The following is a 17,679-nucleotide window of genomic DNA, read 5'->3' on the forward strand; positions in this document are numbered from 1 at the left end:
CAAAAGAGAAAGGGAAAGATGGGTACATATAAAATATACAGGATGCAATGATCACAAACATGGAATACAAAATCAAAGATACACAGTTATATATTCCGACGTGTTTCGAGTATTGACTCTTCTTCAGGGTATAGAGATCAGCATATTAACATATATCTATAATTTGTAAAGAAAAACAATATAAGAAAAAACATTTTCAGAAAAAAGAAGATTAATAGAACAATGAGAAAGAATCTCATATATATTTTAGTAGTGGGTTGAGAAATATAATGACCATATAATGTATCTTGAAACCATCATGTATAGTTGCATCCAAAATAAAAAATTCCCAGCCAATGGGCGTTGAGTGCGGAGCAGTGACCTTGCTTATCCCTTTGCCCTCTTTTCAAAGGCTGTTTCCTTTTTTATTTTCGATGCAACTATACATGATGTTTTCAAATACATTATATGGTCAGTATATGTCTCAACCCACTACTAAAATATGTATGAGATGATTCTTTCTCATTGTTCTATTATGCTGTTTTTTTTTTTTTCTGAAAATGTTTTTTCTTAAATTGTTTTTCTTTTCAAATTATAGATATAAATTAATATGCTGATCTCTATTCCCTGAAGAAGAGTCAATACTCGAAACGCGTTGAAATATATAACTGTGTATCTTTGATTTTGTATTCCATGGTTGTGATCATTGCATCCAGTATATTTTATATGTACCCATCTTTCCCTTTCTCTTTTGCAATGTAGGTCTTACCCATGTAAAAACACAAAATAATTATCTATAATAAACATTGTTTACTTTAGCATAATATAAGAGTAGTTGTTTTCCCTTTAAAATCCCCTAAGAGGAATCAATTCCCATTAATCTGTCTGCGCTCGTCCCGCCCCCCTCCCTGTCCCCTCTAGGCTACAGATGGGCATCGATCAGGCTGTACTGATAGCAATGGTGAAGCCACTGCATTGAAGGCAATGGCGAGACTGCTGCATTGAAGGCAATGGTGAGGCTGCTACACTGAAGGCAATGGTGAGGCTGCAGCATTGAAGGCAATGGTGAGGCTGCTGCATTGAAGGTAATGGTGAGGCTGCTGCATTGATGGTAATGGTGAGGCTGCTGCATTGATTATGTATGGTTTTATCACCATCATCCTACAAAATTGCAGATGTACTTATATACAACTCTAACGTGCCAATGCCTAAGAGTGTGTCCAGAAAATATCCTCCTCCTATGGAAGACCTAGAGCACCCACTAAACAACATCGAATGTATAAGCAAAAAGTAGCCAAAGGACACAGTGAAAAATGTATTGGTAATTTGTTCTACATTTCAGGGTGGCGATACATATCCTAAGATATTTTTGAAACGCGTTGGATGTCCCTTTCCCTATTCAGACAGTCATTGTAACCCATGTGTTGTGCAGTGTTATATGATATTGGGTATCACCACCGTTGAACCAATGTGTGCTATTATGTAGTGTTGCCCTTAAATTTATGTTTTTTAAACAATTTGAACCTCACGGAGTTATTTTTTAAACATGATAAATAAAAAAGGTATATTATTATTATTATTATTTATATTTTTTTATAAAACCATTTGGTGGTATACTTTAGTTGCTGTTTAAAAGTCCTAAAAAAAGAGGAACTGTTGTTTACTAGATTATGATTATTAGGATGATGGCAACCGTTGTCCACGGCTGATTGAACACTCATACTGTATTTTAAGTAATATAAGAGAATACATTTTTTGTTCCTGTTTCAACAGCAGCTCAATATGTTGTAATTTCCTTCAATTTCAGGAACATTAATCAGGGCAAATAAAGTGAATCTCATAGGCATCAATGGAAACCTTCTCTACTCCATGTTTAAAAAAAATAAAAATAAAGTTTAGGCTTTAGATACATTGTAAATAATCATACCCCCCCCCCCCCCCCCCCCCCCACTCAAAAAAAAAAAAACATGGCTCGATTTAAGGCTGACGTTTGAGCAAATATTGTCTACATACAAAGGTCAAGTGTATTTTTATTGATTCTTGGGTGTGCTTTGTGAATTTCTTCCAGATCTGTGCAGCTTTTTTTTTCCTTGCACAGTGGGGCATGGATTAATTGCTTATTTTTTTCTAGGGGAGAGGAAAGCAGACAAATACCTACCTGATCCCCAACCCCCCCCCCCACCGGTCCGGCAGCTCTGTGCTCCAGTGGTCTTGAAAATGGACTGCTTCATACACAGGAACAGTCCACCGCTGGACTGTGGGGGAGCATGGTTTTTCCGGAGGTTTGGCAGACCAAGTGAGTAGAAAGTGCTCACGCCTAGAAAAAATTAGCAGTTGACCCATGTAGTACGGGCACTGCCCGGGTACAGCAGTTGAGCTTTAAAAATTACAATTAAAAAGGAACTGCAGTCTGCTCATATAATTTGTAATAAAAACATCTTTGCCATTCTGAAGCTTCCCTTCAACCACTTTGCATATTATTTTATATATACTGTGATTCTGTACTTGCCAAATATGCTGCAGAAATCTCCCTTCACTGAGTCTGGCAGCAGCCATTTCAACTGTGGGCAGCTGAAGCTGCTGCCTTTTCACTTCCTGGATTTACACAGACACACAGAGGCACACCTCCAGCTCTGCCACTCTCATTGGCCCTCTTATGACTCATCTCGCCTCCCTTCCTGGCAAACTCTCACAAGAGTGAATGCGCAAATTTTACAGTATGTCATAAGTGGGCTGTATAAGGTATTTACTGGCAGGAAAAACATTTTTACTATCCAAAGTTAAAACAACAAGGGCAGAAGACTTAATAGATGCAAATAGGAAAAAAAAAATCACTGAAGGTCTGCTTTAGGTTACACAAGTTCACTTTACCTTACTGTAAGTATACTGTACATGAAAGCTTGATTGATTTCTATCTCATGCAGGTGGTGCTCTACAGATGACGGGACCTTCTACATATGAAGCCAGAGTTGGATCCATTGCCCACATTCCCTGCACCTTCACCGCAGATACACTTCCTGCAGATCCCCGATATTTTACAGTTTTTTGGTATTTAGAAGGAAAACATATTCTAAATTATGATAAGACTGTGACATCAACTAATCCCAGATATTCACTGGATAAGGATCGAGCATTACATGGAATTGCTGATTTAACCATATTGAACACATTGCTATCAGATGGTGGAATCTACACATGTTTAGTCAACTACAGTTCTTTCCTATTGGATAAAAAGATCCGCATGAACGTTTCAGGTACAGAAATTCAGATTTGATTTGTTATTATGGGGAATTTTTACGGGGGGTGTAAGAGAATGCTTTAAGACCTCTGACTCCTGCATACCCATGGTATTCCTACGGCTTTCAATTACTATAATCTATAATGACAGGAAACCAATCATATTGTCCTTTAGTGCCGGTGTGAACTATGCTAGGTCACACTCCCAATATCATCTGGGAGCCCAAGAAAGGGCAGGGATACACACTGGAGCTAAGATAGGCTATAGATCAGGTAAACAGAATTCTCCAGGTAACTTGACCATTACGGCCTAGCATCTCTTCAAGTATGAAAAAAACCCCAGAAAGGTCCCCGGAAAAATTAAACTTTGTGGAACCTTGGAGGTTCTCACAACCGGGGGTGTAACCTCAAACAGTTATAGGTGAGGAGCTCCCAGCTCCGTCGTCCAGAGGGACATCCATCCAAAGGAGAGTTCCCACAGGGGAATAAAAAAAAAAAAGATCTCAGAACTGCCTCTCAAAGGGGGTCCTCCTTCTTTGCTCTACTTAGAGCAACCATTGATCCAAAGAGGGCAGCCTGGACTAGTCAGGGTGGGTCTTTTGGTGGATCCAGCTGAGGTCGCGGAGAAATCCATAGGTGCTACCTGCGATATCAACTTTGGTTGCAGGAAGAGCTTCTCGCCATCCTGGATGTTAGAGAATGCATGAGTTTTTCCGTGGAAGGTGAACTTCACAGCGAATGGGAATATCCAGCGATATTTAATCTCCTGCTGGGATAGTACGAACAGCAGTGGTTTGAGAGATCTTCTCTTCTGGATAGTGGAGGGAGCCAGATCAGAAAATTTTTATTTGGTGACCCTGGTACTATAGGTTTGGCTTTGCTTGTGACTGCCTCATGACCTCCTCTTTAATTGCATAAAAGTGAGGTTTGGCGGTTATGTCTCTCGGTGAGCAATCCTTCCTAGGGGGTCCCAAGGCCCGGTGCGTCCCTGTCAAGCCGAAGGAGATGAGACTGCACTTGTGGGATAAGCTGTGAGATAATATCCCATGCAGTGGGGGGATGTCGGTGATATTCTCCCGGAGACCACGGATTTGTACCTGGACCTATTCTCGAGGTCATCAATCCGAGCAATGGTTGTGTCCAGTTGTTCTTGCAGGATTTTGATATGTGCTTCATTCGGGTTGGTTCTGGCCACCGCGTTATCCATTTCGTTCTCTATGGCTTCAATTCTGATCCCCAGATTGGCAAAGTCAGATTTAATGTTATTTGTTATTTGGGTCACAGTATTAGATAGGCCTCTGTCCAAAAGGTCGGAGAATTTAGAAAAGAGGTCAGCTTTGAGTGCCGATATGTCCTGTATGGAATAGCTGGGAGATCTAGACCCCTGAAGATGGGGTGTCCCGCAGGAGAAAGAGAGTAATCCTCCATGTGTTGGCTCAGCAGCGACTCAGTGGAGGCTGGGGATGGAGCCTGAGGTAAATGGGGGCTGTGTGAGGGCTTCTGGGAATGGTGTGGACCACCTTGGGTTGCTTGAGAGTAGGTCAAGATTGCTGGGGCTATTACTTGCCTGGAGTCCTGAAGCCTGTCTGTGTGGGCCGAGTGTGTCTGTAATGTGGTGGTGGCGGCCATCTTGGTACACCAGTGCTCCTCTGCGCTATCGAATTGCGGTCCCAGGTCCCATCTGACGGGGGACCGGGCATCTGAGGGCATTCTCTACTGTTCCCAGGGCTCCGACCGTGTGGCGTGGTGAGCCTCTGGGGGTTATAGCGTGCTCTGTGCTGCTCTGTGGTCCGCGGTGGAGTTGAGCTCTCGGCTCAGGCGGCCATGTCGGAGCTTTCGCCAATGCGCTCTCTGGAAGAGGGGTTTCATCTCTATCATGTCTTTTTGCATCTGGAGCATCAGCTTTTCCAGTTCAGAATTACTCTTTGACAACTTTTGGATGGTTGGGCTACTTGCTTGTGGTGGGGACCAAGATATTGTGTCGACGGTCGTTGTCAGGATATCTGGTTCCCGAGGGCACTGTAAGACATTGTACTGAAACTTTTTCCCTTTCATCGAATTGCTGGGCTGAGCTTTATTTATTCCCTTTCCATCTCTATATTAGTGGCTTCATTCGTTTTCTCTATGAGCCCCTCATCTGGAATGGAAGGATCGCCTAAATACTGCTTTAATTGGAACTTGATGTGGTCACTTCTCAGTCCAGTACCCACTGCCCTTAGGAATATCTTTTGTATCAGCTTAGCCCCGAAGTATTCATCTGAGTCTTCAGAGTCTTCTCCTTGTGAGCCAAACAGGCAGTGCTTCAACTCAATAGCTCTGAACAGGAAATTCTAATGAGTTTCCTTACTATTCTGTGAGATGTTTATCAGTTGTTGGTTCAGTTCTGAAGCATTTTCCTCCTTGTAATGGCTTTTTTGAATTCTCCTAAGTTGCACTAGGTTTAGTCCATTCTTCTTTTCCAGCACACATCTGAGACTTAGGCCGGGACTAATGGCTGTTACCACAGCTTCCACAATCTCAAACTCGAGATACACTTTTTGTAGTCCCATGTTGATCTGGTGCTTAAGGATTGTATAGGACAGCTTGTCTTTCTTTTCCTTTTCACCTATCTGACCAGCAATCTTAAAGTCCTTCCTGATTGTCACATCTGGCAAGTTACCATGGTGAAGTCTCTGATTAACTGGAATAGGTTCCTGTTTTGGATGACTGTCACTCGAGTCCTTGCTTTTAGTTCTTTTATCTGTTCCTTGATCGTTCCTGGAACTTCTCCTGCATAGTTTGGTATTGTCATTTAAATAGGCTAATTGCTGTTCCGGTTGGGGGTCTTTCTTACTGATGTTTAGTGCTTCAGCATTGTCCCTGTTCTTTGCTAGCTCACAGATGAATCTCTTAGTTGCTTGGAGAAATTGTGTCACTGCTTCTTCACTTTCAGCCTCGACCAGTTCATCTATCATCTCATTGACTATCCGCATGTAGTGGCGCCGGGTCTTTCCTTTTACCATACTTGCTTTGGGGGCCTTGATAAACTGGCAAGTCTAAATGAGATCACCGACTGTCATGTGAATCAGGTGCCCACTGATTTTGTTTTGCAACTTTTTTTATAGCCATCTGTGTAAGATTCCCATACAGCAACAGTTAATACCTTAATCTTCTCTCAGCTTTGCCATGGACAGCATAACTGCTCTTTTCCACTTCTGTGACCTTTTTTGTTTTCTTCACCCAGCCCCACGTTGGGCGCCAATTTTGTTGCACATATGCTGAAAGTATGTTCAATAATTCCAATGTGCGAAGGGAGCGGGCCGGGTAAAACCAGAAATGTTTTTATTGAAACATTTCTGCAATGACATAAAGCATGTCCTTCAGTCTGATAGACAGGATAGCAACTGCTATTCTGTTCATACATAATAATACACATCTATATCTTTAATCATAATATTCTCATATACTGGAATAACGTCCTCATGGAAAATTTTAAACAACTGCACCTGTTCCACTATGTTATTTAATCAAACAGCGGCAAAATTAGCCTTTAATGATCACAGGGATGTAAATTTAATTAATTTCGCCCTGTTTATAGCCCTAAATATGCTCCCTCTTACCTGCAATGACATAAAGCATGACCTACAGTCTGATAAACAGGATAGCAACTGCTATTCTGTTCCCACCAGAAACAAAGGTCTGTCTTTTTGATTCCACCCGCTATATAAGCAGTGTTCCATTATATTGTGCTCTTCATCATTCATTACTTTCTCTAAGAACTATAATCCTGGACTGCTGGAACTGGAAATGTGATACATATTATTATTTTTTTTATTTTTTTTATGGGGTACCTGATTTTGACACCCCTTACACTGGAGTGGCAGGAGTAGAATTTAGTGGAACCGAACTGTATTTTTCTCCTGCAGCAGCTAAAATTCAGCTTCTCCTCCTCTCCTTCTTGCTGATATTCAGCTGGCACAGGAGGAAAATATAGGGGATTGGCACCAATGTTTGCCACCCCGCCACCCCTCCTGTCCCTATTCCTTTTTCTGCTGCCCAGGTCCCCCTGCATGCTCCCTTACCCCCTCCCACCATTGTTTCAGGATGGAGAGAGAGGAAGAGGCTGGTAAATATGTCACACACACATATGTGTTGGAGCTTTGAGGTGCACACCCTAATGCAATAGGCTGCACACATGGAAGGAGAGCCAAACTAAAAGTTAAGAGTCCAAATTAATTTATTGACATCGTGTTAAAAGACAGACAGCGAGTTTTGGGGGTCAAAGGAACTCTCCCTTCACCAAGGCTTAAAGTGTTACTAAACCCAGGAGCCTGCATTCATTATATCTGGTCTCCCACAGTACACAGAACATGGAAATGCAATTATTTTAATAAATACAAACTGCTAAATACCTTTTCTCATCAGCATCATATAGCAGTCTTGTGACTTATATCAGTTCCCGGTCAAAGCTTGTAGGAGGCATTTTCATTCTCTTCTGATTGTCCTATGAGAATGCAGGACTCCTGACCCTCTGTCTGGACAGTGCTTATTGGCCCCATGCTGATCACATGCACTCTCCCAAGAAAGGGGGAGTTTCTTTGATTCCTGAAATGCTTTGACTGTCTTTTATTTTTCCCAATAAAAGTTTTATTGGGCAAATGTCAAATTACAGTAACAGAAACCACAGTATATCTGTATAGTTAACAAGCAAACTTTGTATGCCAAACAAGAGAACCAATCTTAAGCACAAACACTGAATATCACGTAATTGAGTAGACATCTCGTTCGGTGCACTACAAGGTCATTGTGTAACAAACCTAAGTCGATCAACACAGTAACCAACATAAAAGTGGAGCTGGCGTTATACATGTGGGTTGGATAGTTAGTAAGAGGGTGGGGGAGAGTAAATATTCTCTAGACAGAGGTAAGTAGAAAGGGGATAGAAGAAAAGTAGGAAAAACAGTAAGAAAAGAGCAAAAAAAAGAATACGTAACAGGAGGATCTTCACTGAGAATCGTCAACTCGCTTTTGTTGGACCGCTATCAGGAATAAGCATAGCTAGTAATTATTACTCCACCAGGGGTGAGTAGCCAATCCTCCAGTAGACAAGCTGTCAAAGGCATCAGAATATTTAAACTGAACCCATGGGGACCAAGTTTTATGAAATGTATTTGCTGTTTCATTGGCTATAGCAAGCGTTTCTTCCATTGCAAAAATGTAGTTGACTGAGTTCACCCATTCTCTGATTGTTGGGGTTGATGTTAGTTTCCAATATCTAGGGATCAGGGATTTTGAAGCCATAAGGAGATATTTTGTCAGAGATATGCAGGAGGCAGCAAGCCAGTGTAAGTTTCATTTTTGTGTTCGTAATATGTAAAATTAACTCACATATCTTTCCCCAAATACGAGATATGCGGGGACAACTCTACCAAATATGTAGCATGTCTCCTTTAGCTTCCCCACATTTCCAGCAAAGGGCTGTTAGCGCTGGGTACCACCTCTTCACTTTATCCGGTGTGGCGTACCATTGTGAATGTAGTTTATATGAATTTTCTTGCAACCTAGTGCTGACTGAGCACTTATGGGCCAAGATACATGCATTTTGCCATTGCGTATCAGTAAAATGTGTTTGAAGTGCTGTTTCCCATTGGTCCCTGAACCTGGCTGAATCTGTATTATCAAGCTGCTGGAGACATGCATACATAAGTGAGGTTGTTTTCTCAATGGGTTCGCTCTTGAAGCACAGTGATTCAAAGGGGGTAAGGTCCCTCAGCACCTCCTTCTTTCTTGTGGGGGCAAGCAAGTAGTGGCATGCTTGTCTATAATTCCAAAAAGGAAGTTTCCAGGGTGAGAGGCCAACCAGCAGACTATCATAAGGGAGGACCTGCTCTGCCTGTACAAAGTGTGAGGCTAGAAGGGGTGAGTTATCAGAGCAAAAGTCTTCGAGCCCATTCCCGGGGTAAAATCTGGGTTGTGCATAAGGGGAGTTAAGGGCCCAGGGGAAGTAGCAATCTGATGACATGTGACTGTCTTGTGGAAAGCCTTCAGCATGGCTTTAATGAGTGGGTGTTATGAAAATACCAAAGGACATTTTGCCCATAGTATCTATGGAGTGAATTTTAATGGGGTCTTTGAGACACTCTCCTCCAGAGATACCCAATCCTTATTTCCAGCAAGATAATGCCAGTGTATAATTCTGGCCAAATGCGTGGCCTAATAATAAAGCTTGAAATTTGGGAAACCCATCCCATCAGCTGCCTTTGGCTTCATTAGTAAGCGAAGGCTGATGTGTGGCTTTTTGTGGGCCCATAAGAACTTTCAGAGGATAAATTGTAGCTGCTTAAAGAAATTGGCCGGAATTTTCGACAGGCAATGTATGGAAAAGATAAAGTAGCCTTGGGAGTATGATCATCTTTATTATGGCGGCTCTTTCGAACCAGGAGAAAAATTTGAGGGACCATTTAGATAAGTCTAATTCGATCAGGCGTGTCATGGGTTTAAAGTTCTGCGAGAAGATGTTGCTAAGCTGGGGGATAAGCCGAATCCCTAAGTACTTAAGCGATCCTGTAACCCATTTAAAAGAGTTGTTTGCTTGCGCCTGTGTCATCACATCTATTGGGAGCGTAAGGTTCATAGCTTCTGACTTGGTGTAATTGATCATAAGATGTGAGACATAACCGTAGATAGAAAAAGCATGTAATAGATTGGGGATTGACGTGTGTTGGTGTGTTAGAAAAAATAAGTTGTCAGCATAGTTTTGTATGTTTTCGATCCAACTTGGAAACCCATGATTGAAGGAGTTTTGTTAATGGTACAAATGAATGGTTCCAGGGATAATATAAATAGGAGGGGGATAAAGGGCACCCCTGTCATGTTCCGTTCCTAATAAGTACCGGTTCAGACAGGGTTCCATTAATTTTTAGTTGTGCTGTTGGGTTCTGAAACAGAGAGGAAATCCAGGAAAGCATACGAGGCCTTAGGCCTATGTGTGCACATGTGGCTAATAAATAGTCCCAAGCGACCCTATCGAAGGCTTTCTCCGCTTCCGTAGACAGGAGAAAGCCCTCGAAGCTGGAGCTGTGACAATGGTGAATCAAGTTTAGGGCTCTGGTCACATTATCCCTGGATTCCCTCCCTGGCATAAACCCAGCTTGGTCTGGTCCTATTAGTTGTGGTAGGAAGATACGTAAGCGAATCGCTATTTTTTTGGCGAGTATTTTCAAATCTAGATTAAGAAGGGAAATGGGCCTATAACTAGTGCAATCCGTAGGGTCTTTGCCCGGCTTAGGGAGTACCATAATGTGTGCCCCTAGAAACATGTTTGGGATTTGGCGAGGTTCCATAAGACAATTAAGCACTCTCAAGAGTGGGGTTTCTATTATGTTTGAAAATACCTTATAATAGTGGGCCGTAAACCCATCTAGCCAGGACTCTTACCCGATTTTAAAGTTCTTGATTGTAGCCAGCAGTTCCTCTGAAGAAATCGGACTCTTCTGGGAAAGTGTAGGCATACCACTTTGTACCAAATAATCCTGGATAATTTGACCTCTGTCCCCCTATAGCTCCCCTGGTTTGTGTTGATATGTGATATCCTAGAGTTTGGAGTAATACTGGTAGAAACTTTCAGCTATTTTGTGTGTTCGATTAGTCAGGGGGCCTTCTACGGATTTTATCGCCAGGATGTTGTTAATTAAAGAGGCTTCTTTTAGAGCTCTGGCCAAAAACTTCCCTCCCTTGTCCCCATGCTCATAGTAAATTCTCTTTTTTAGGAAAAGAGCATGTTTGCTTTTTACCTCCAGAATATCTTGAAGTTCTTGTCGTGTCAGTAATAGTTCCTGTCCCCTAAGGGTATCTAAAGACATTTTATGTTGGGCCTTGAGGCATGCTATTTTAGACGCCAATGTCTTAATCTGCTTCTCTGCTTCCCTCTTGCGGAAAGCTCCCGCTCTAATGAATTCTCCCCTCATTACGCACTTGTGTGCTTTCCATATTGTTAGGGGCGAAAGGTCTTCTGAGCTGTTTTCACTGAAATAGTTGCACAATGCGTCAGTTAACTTAGACAGTAGCTCAGTGTCCGTTAACAAAGCAGAGTCCAACCTCCACATGCAAGGTTTGGGTCGCAGATCTGGACAAGCCATTCGAACGTGAAATGGGCGCGTGGTCGGAAAAAGTTTGTATGCCTATGTGTGCCTCATGTACGTCTAAGGCCGCGTACACACGGGCGGACTGTTCGCCCAACCTTGTCCGCTGAACAGTGTTTGGGCGGACAGTCCGCTCGTGTGTGGGCTTTCAGCGGACAGTTTCAGCGGACAGTTGGACGGACAAAGTCTTTCGGAAATTCCGAAAAACTGTCCGCTGAAACTGTGTTTGAGCGAACAGTCCGCCCGTGTGTGGGCCTGTCCGCTGTACTTTCGAAATGAGCGGACTGTTCCCGCTCGGAAAGTCCGCCCATTTCGAGTGCGTCTCCAGGTAGGCGGGGCCCGCGAAGGAGACGTCGCGGGCTCCGCCGCCTGGAATGGGCTTAAAGGGGAACCCCAACGCCGAAAAAAATCGGCGTGGGGGTTCCCCCCAAGTCCACACCAGACCCTTGTCCGAGCACGCTACCCGGCCGGCCAGGAAAGGGGGGCGAGCGAGTGCGCCCCCCCTCCTGAGCCGTACCAGGCCGCGTGCCCTCAACATGGGGGGCGCCTTGGGGAAGGGGGGGCAGCGCGGCCCCCCACCCCAAAGCACCTTGTCCCCATGTTGATGAGGACAAGGGCCTCTTCCCGACAACCCTGGCCGTTGGTTGTCGGGGTCTGCGGGCGGGGGGCTTATCGGAATCCGGGAGCCCCCTTTAAGAAGGGGGCCCCCGGATACCGGCCCCCCACCCTATGTGAATGAGTATGGGGTACAATGTACCCCTACCCATTCACCTGTGAAATAAAGTACAAATAAAAACACAACACAGGGGAAAAAAAATATTTTATTGCACAGCCGGGGGTCTTCCGTCTTCGGGGGTCTTCTCGCCGGACTCCTCCGCTATGTGTGTGTAGCTCTTTTGCTAGCGGAGGAGTCCGGCTTTCTTCCTCCCCGCCGCCGGCCTCTTCTCCCGACTTCGGGGGTCTTGTCCCCCTCTTCGGTTCTTCTGCCGGGCCACCGCGCCTGGTCCGGTGGCCCGGTCTTCTGTCGCCGTCTTCCGTTCTTCTGTCGCCGCCTTCGGTTCTTCTGCCGGGCCACCGCGCCTTCTTGTAGCTCTTTTACAGGCGGTGGCCCGGTCTTCTGTCGCCGCCGACTTCCGTTCGTGTTCTTCTTGTTCTTCTTGTTCTTCTCCAGGAGATGTTGACACGTCGCTCCCTCCGGCCGGAATGCCAGAGCCGCGCTGTGCGGTCACTTATATAGTGACAATGGGGCGGGGTCACATGGTATATGTCACATGGGTTGGTCACATGGTGACCCCGCCCCCTTACGATGTCATAGTCCCCATGTGACATCAACCCATGTGACCAACCCATGTGACATATACCATGTGACACCGCCCCATTGTCACTATATAAGTGGCAGCGGAGCGTGTCCCTGGCATTCCGGCCGGAGAGCTCGTCGAGTCAACATCTCCAGGAGAAGAAGAAGAAGAAGAAGAACAAGAAGAACAAGAACGGAAGGCGGCGGCGGCGGCGGCGGCGGCGACAGAAGACCGGGCCACCGCCTGTAAAAGAGCTACAAGAAGGCGCGGTGGCCCGGCAGAAGAACCGAAGGCGGCGACAGAAGACCGGGCCACCGGACCAGGCGCGGTGGCCCGGCAGAAGAACCGAAGAGGGGGACAAGACCCCCGAAGTCGGGAGAAGAGGCCGGCGGCGGGGAGGAAGAAAGCCGGACTCCTCCGCTAGCAAAAGAGCTACACACACATAGCGGAGGAGTCCGGCGAGAAGACCCCCGAAGACGGAAGACCCCCGGCTGTGCAATAAAATATTTTTTTTCCCCTGTGTTGTGTTTTTATTTGTACTTTATTTCACAGGTGAATGGGTAGGGGTACATTGTACCCCATACTCATTCACATAGGGTGGGGGGCCGGTATCCGGGGGCCCCCTTCTTAAAGGGGGCTCCCGGATTCCGATAAGCCCCCCGCCCGCAGACCCCGACAACCAACGGCCAGGGTTGTCGGGAAGAGGCCCTTGTCCTCATCAACATGGGGACAAGGTGCTTTGGGGTGGGGGGGCCGCGCGGCCCCCCCTTCCCCAAGGCACCCCCCATGTTGAGGGCACGCGGCCTGGTACGGCTCAGGAGGGGGGGCGCGCTCGCTCGCCCCCCTTTCCTGGCCGGCCGGGTAGCGTGCTCGAACAAGGGTCTGGTGTGGATTTTTTTCGGCGTTGGGGTTCCCCTTTAAGCCCATTCCAGGCGGCGGAGCCCGCGACGTCTCCTTCGCGGGCCCCGCCTACCTGTACACGCGCTCGAAATGGGCGGATTTGCCTCCTCCTTACGTGGGCGAGTCCGTTCATTTCAAAAGTTGAGCGAACTGTTTGCCCAACCTTGTTCGTCAAACAGTCCGCTCGTGTGTGGGCAAGTCCGCTCATGCAAATTTTGAGCGGACTGTTTGCCCAAACTGTTTGACGAACAAGGTTGGGCGAACAGTCCGCGTGTGTGTACGCGGCCTAATAAATCTTTCTGCGTGACAAAAATATAATCAATTAGTACTTCTTATTCCAATCGCACACATTCCTGGATGCGCTCTCGGATTTGGGTGCTGTAGCAACAACCAGCTGGATACTGGTTCAAGTCACAATGAAGATATTTGCCCGCACACCATGGAACGACACAAATAGCGATTGTGATTTATTGCATGATCACAACACAAAGATAGTGCTACCACTCTGAATGAGTTCCCTCCTGCCATCTTCCCATCTTTGTGTTGTGATCATGCAATAAATCAACCGTTTGGACGCTATTTGTGTCGTTCCATGGTGTGCTGGCACAAAAATATAATCAATACGTGTGTATTTATCGTGGGGTGCTGAGTATCAGGTAAAGTCCTTACCTGTTGGGTGTAGTGTTCGCCATGAGTCTATCAATGTCAAGGAGTACAGAAGATTTTTAATACATTTCAGGGTGCTATAGGCCATACTTGATTTAGCCGTGGATGTATCTTGTGCAGGGTTGAGTGGTATATTGAAGTCTCCTCCTAACAAGATACACCCTGTGGCAAAACTTTTTAGCAATTCAATAAGATGCCTGCAAAAGGTTATGTGCGCATTATTTGGGAAAAAGACATTGGCTAGAGTTAGTGGGGTGGTTCCCCAAGTCCCTTTTAGAAAAAAATATCTACCCTCAGGGTCTGATAGCTGCTGGGTGACCTCAAAGCCTGCTGTTTTATGTAGTAGGATTGTGATCCCCTTCATTTTGTCCGAGAGGTTCGTGGCATGAAATGCCTGCGGGAAATCTTTGTGTAGTAGATTGGGAATTTTGTTGCTCTGGAAATGTGTTTCCTGTAAATAGACAAACATAGATTTTACCTTGTTAGGTTCCCAGAGTTAAGATGTGCGTTTCTCTGGGATATTCAGTCCACGGACGTTATGTGAGATCAGGGTTGGTCCGAAACCCAGCGATGAATAAGCTATGTTTCGTGCTAGCTGTTCCCTCCGGACGATCTCCTGATCTGTAAGTCCTTGTACACACGGTCGGAGATTCCGACAACCAAATCCGTCAGAGTAATTCCGACTGATTAATTCCGGAAGAGGTCCGGAAGTGATGTTGCATACACATGGTCGGACTAAGTTGTCGGAAAATCCGATTGTACATAACATGATGACGTTATTTCGTTAGGACGGGACTACGTTCAGGCTAGTAGCCAATAGCTTTGGTCTAGGAATTTGATCTGAGCATGCGTGGCACTTTGTCCGTCGGAGTAGGCTACACATGATCAGAGTATGTCCGATAGGAGCATTTTGTCAGAAAATTTTACCAGCAAGTTGGAAAACTTGGTCCGTCGGATATTCCGACGGAAACAGTCCGGTGCAGACCACACACAGTCAGAATACCCGACAAAACGGTCCTATAGGAAACATTCTGTCGGAATCTCCGACCGTGTGTACAAGGGCTAAGAGGGAGAGAGAGGAAGAGGGACAGAGAAAGGGGGAGAGACCAAGAAAGAAGAAAAGACAAGAAAGGGGTAAAAGGTAAGGTGTGGGAGGGGTAAAAAGGACTGCCCAAGGTACGGGGCCGTATGCCAGAGAAAAGGTTTCAAAGAACTGCCTGCAGATGTCAAATCTGCAAGCTTTGGAATAATTTGAGGGCAGCACCTGTGCCGCAACCAGCAACACAACTATGCCAACTCGTGGGGTAGGTGGGAGGAACTCCGCTGAAGGGATAGTTATTCAGATCTAAACTATAAATAGTTCTCTGAAAACACTTAAGCAGTTGAATAAAGTTTTAAATATAAGAGCTATCATCTGGGGAGACCCGTCGCCCTATGTTCTCTGCTTTCATAAGCACACTTGTTTTTGGCCTCACTATAGAAATAAGATCTTAGAAACATTCACTACTATAACCTCTAAGGGAGAAGACACAAGCTGCAACAATCTAGGGTACAGACAAGACAAACAGTTCAATCAGCATTAGCGACTGTAGGCTTCGAAGGATTGCCATAATAAATACTTGCTTGCAAGAGGCAAATAAGTCCACATTTGTGAAACATGATAATCAACCTTTGAACATGTAGATATGAAAAATAATTTACAGTAAGCTGAGTGCCCAACGTAACTAGCGTCCTCCTGGGAGAGTCCTCCCCTGTTCCAGGAGAGAAAGCAAAAACTAAGTCTCTATGTGCAAGTCTCACCTGGCCTTGGTGTTTACCATGGAGGTGGGGGAAGAAGGAAAAAATAAATAAAAAAAAACCACAACACAACCCTCCCCCTCCCCCAAAGCTAATTGTTCATCAGCATCTAAAGTGGTGAGTTATCCTTAAAGGTGAGGCTCCTCAAACTATCCATGGAGGCAGATACTTCCATTGCCCGATGGGATCTGCAAGTCAAGCTCGAGCAAAATAAAATAAAAAACGAGTCAAAGTTATCCAGGAACGCAGAAGGAATAATACCTTAACTGTGCAATGCTTAGAATTAAAGTTTGCGGAATGTATCATCCCTGGATGTTAATAGAACACCCTGTGTCCTAACTGTTAATGGAACCAAAACATCCAACTCAGTGAAGAAGGGGAGGGCATGACCAGTCACAGTGGGTTGAGCAGCCCCGTCAGGTGTGGGCACAATTCTTTGGGTGTCTAGCAGAGAGTGATGGGCGACCCCCGTTTAGATTTCCCTGTTTTCCGACCCTACTTTTCTTCAATGGAGGCTTAGCCAGTGATGATCGGGGTGTACTGACAGAGCTACAGTCCGGCGGGGGGATCTTGAACTCCGCGTATCAGTCTGGTAAGTCCATGCAAGGGATTAGTGATGGCCGAACGGTTCGCCCGGCGGTCGTTTCGCCGCGAATTTCGGTTGTTCGCGGTCCGCTCGTTCGCTCGCCTTTTGCCGTCGTTCGCCCCGGCGGACTTACGTGTTTAATGTGTAAAAGAACTTTGACCTATGATGACACGTCTATCATGGGGTACAGGACAGCCAATTGAGACATGACAGCACATGGACACTTGGACATTCCCCCTAACCTATAAATACACCCGATCCGGTGGCCATTTTACATTCTTTCTTCTGTCACTATAGGGAAAGGTTGCTGTGTGGAGTAGGGAGAGATAAATCGCTAGCTATTTGGTACACAAAAGTTCTTTTCAGGACTGGTATAGGTGTTAGGTGTATATAGGTTTGCTGTGCTACTGATTCTTGCAGCAGCCTGAGTGTCTTTTGTCAGTTTAGAGAAAGGGAAAGGACAGTGTGTGCTACAGGGAGAGTCAGTTTAGTCGTCATCATCATCATCATCATTAGCTGTTACTATCAGGTCCACAAAAGAGCTATTCCAGTAACCACTAATTGTTCCAGGCTCCTCTTTTTTGCCACTTTGTATAGGGACAGGAAGGAAGCAGTGTGTCAGGCAGTGAGGGTCAGTTTAAAGACTTGCTGTTACTATTAGTTCCACAAAGGTTCTTTTCAGGACTGGTATCAGTGGTATGGTAATAGGCGTGTACACGTATAATATTCTTTCTTCCAAATATAGAAAGAATATTATACTTGACTGCTGCCCTTCTGCTGCAGTCTGCTAATCATTCACAACTCACTTGTTCCACAAAGCTCTTTATCAGGACTGGTAACTTGGTCTGTGTAGGGTGCTACAGTACATAGGGTTGAGTGAGGTACAGTCTGCTGTTCTGTAAGGACCGCTATCGGTCCACAATAGATAGGGTTGAGGTGCACCACTGCTGACCGCTGCCCTATACTGCAGCAGTCCTTCATTGGTATAGGGACTGAAGTACAGTCTGCTAATCACTAACACACAACCTGCTTGGTCCACAAAAGTTCTTATAAGGACTGGTAACTTGGTCTAGGGTGCCCAAAAAAGCACACCGTA

At 45.3% G+C, this 17,679-nt stretch overlaps 1 protein-coding gene across 1 annotated transcript in view; it reads left to right on the forward strand.

The window, feature by feature from the left end:
* Window positions 1-17,679, forward strand: part of LOC143923719 (uncharacterized) — a 174,914-nt gene that overhangs the window by 35,037 nt on the left and 122,198 nt on the right. The window contains exon 3 of the mRNA XM_077447530.1: window positions 2,904-3,233. Within this exon, the coding sequence (XP_077303656.1) occupies window positions 2,904-3,233 (330 nt within the window). The remainder of the gene's footprint in view (window positions 1-2,903; window positions 3,234-17,679) is intronic.

This window comes from Lithobates pipiens, unplaced genomic scaffold (assembly GCF_037356315.1).
Source record: "Lithobates pipiens isolate NorthernLeopardFrog02 unplaced genomic scaffold, aLitPip1_a1.2 Scaffold_22, whole genome shotgun sequence".
In the NCBI taxonomy this organism is placed as follows: Eukaryota; Metazoa; Chordata; class Amphibia; order Anura; family Ranidae; genus Lithobates; species Lithobates pipiens.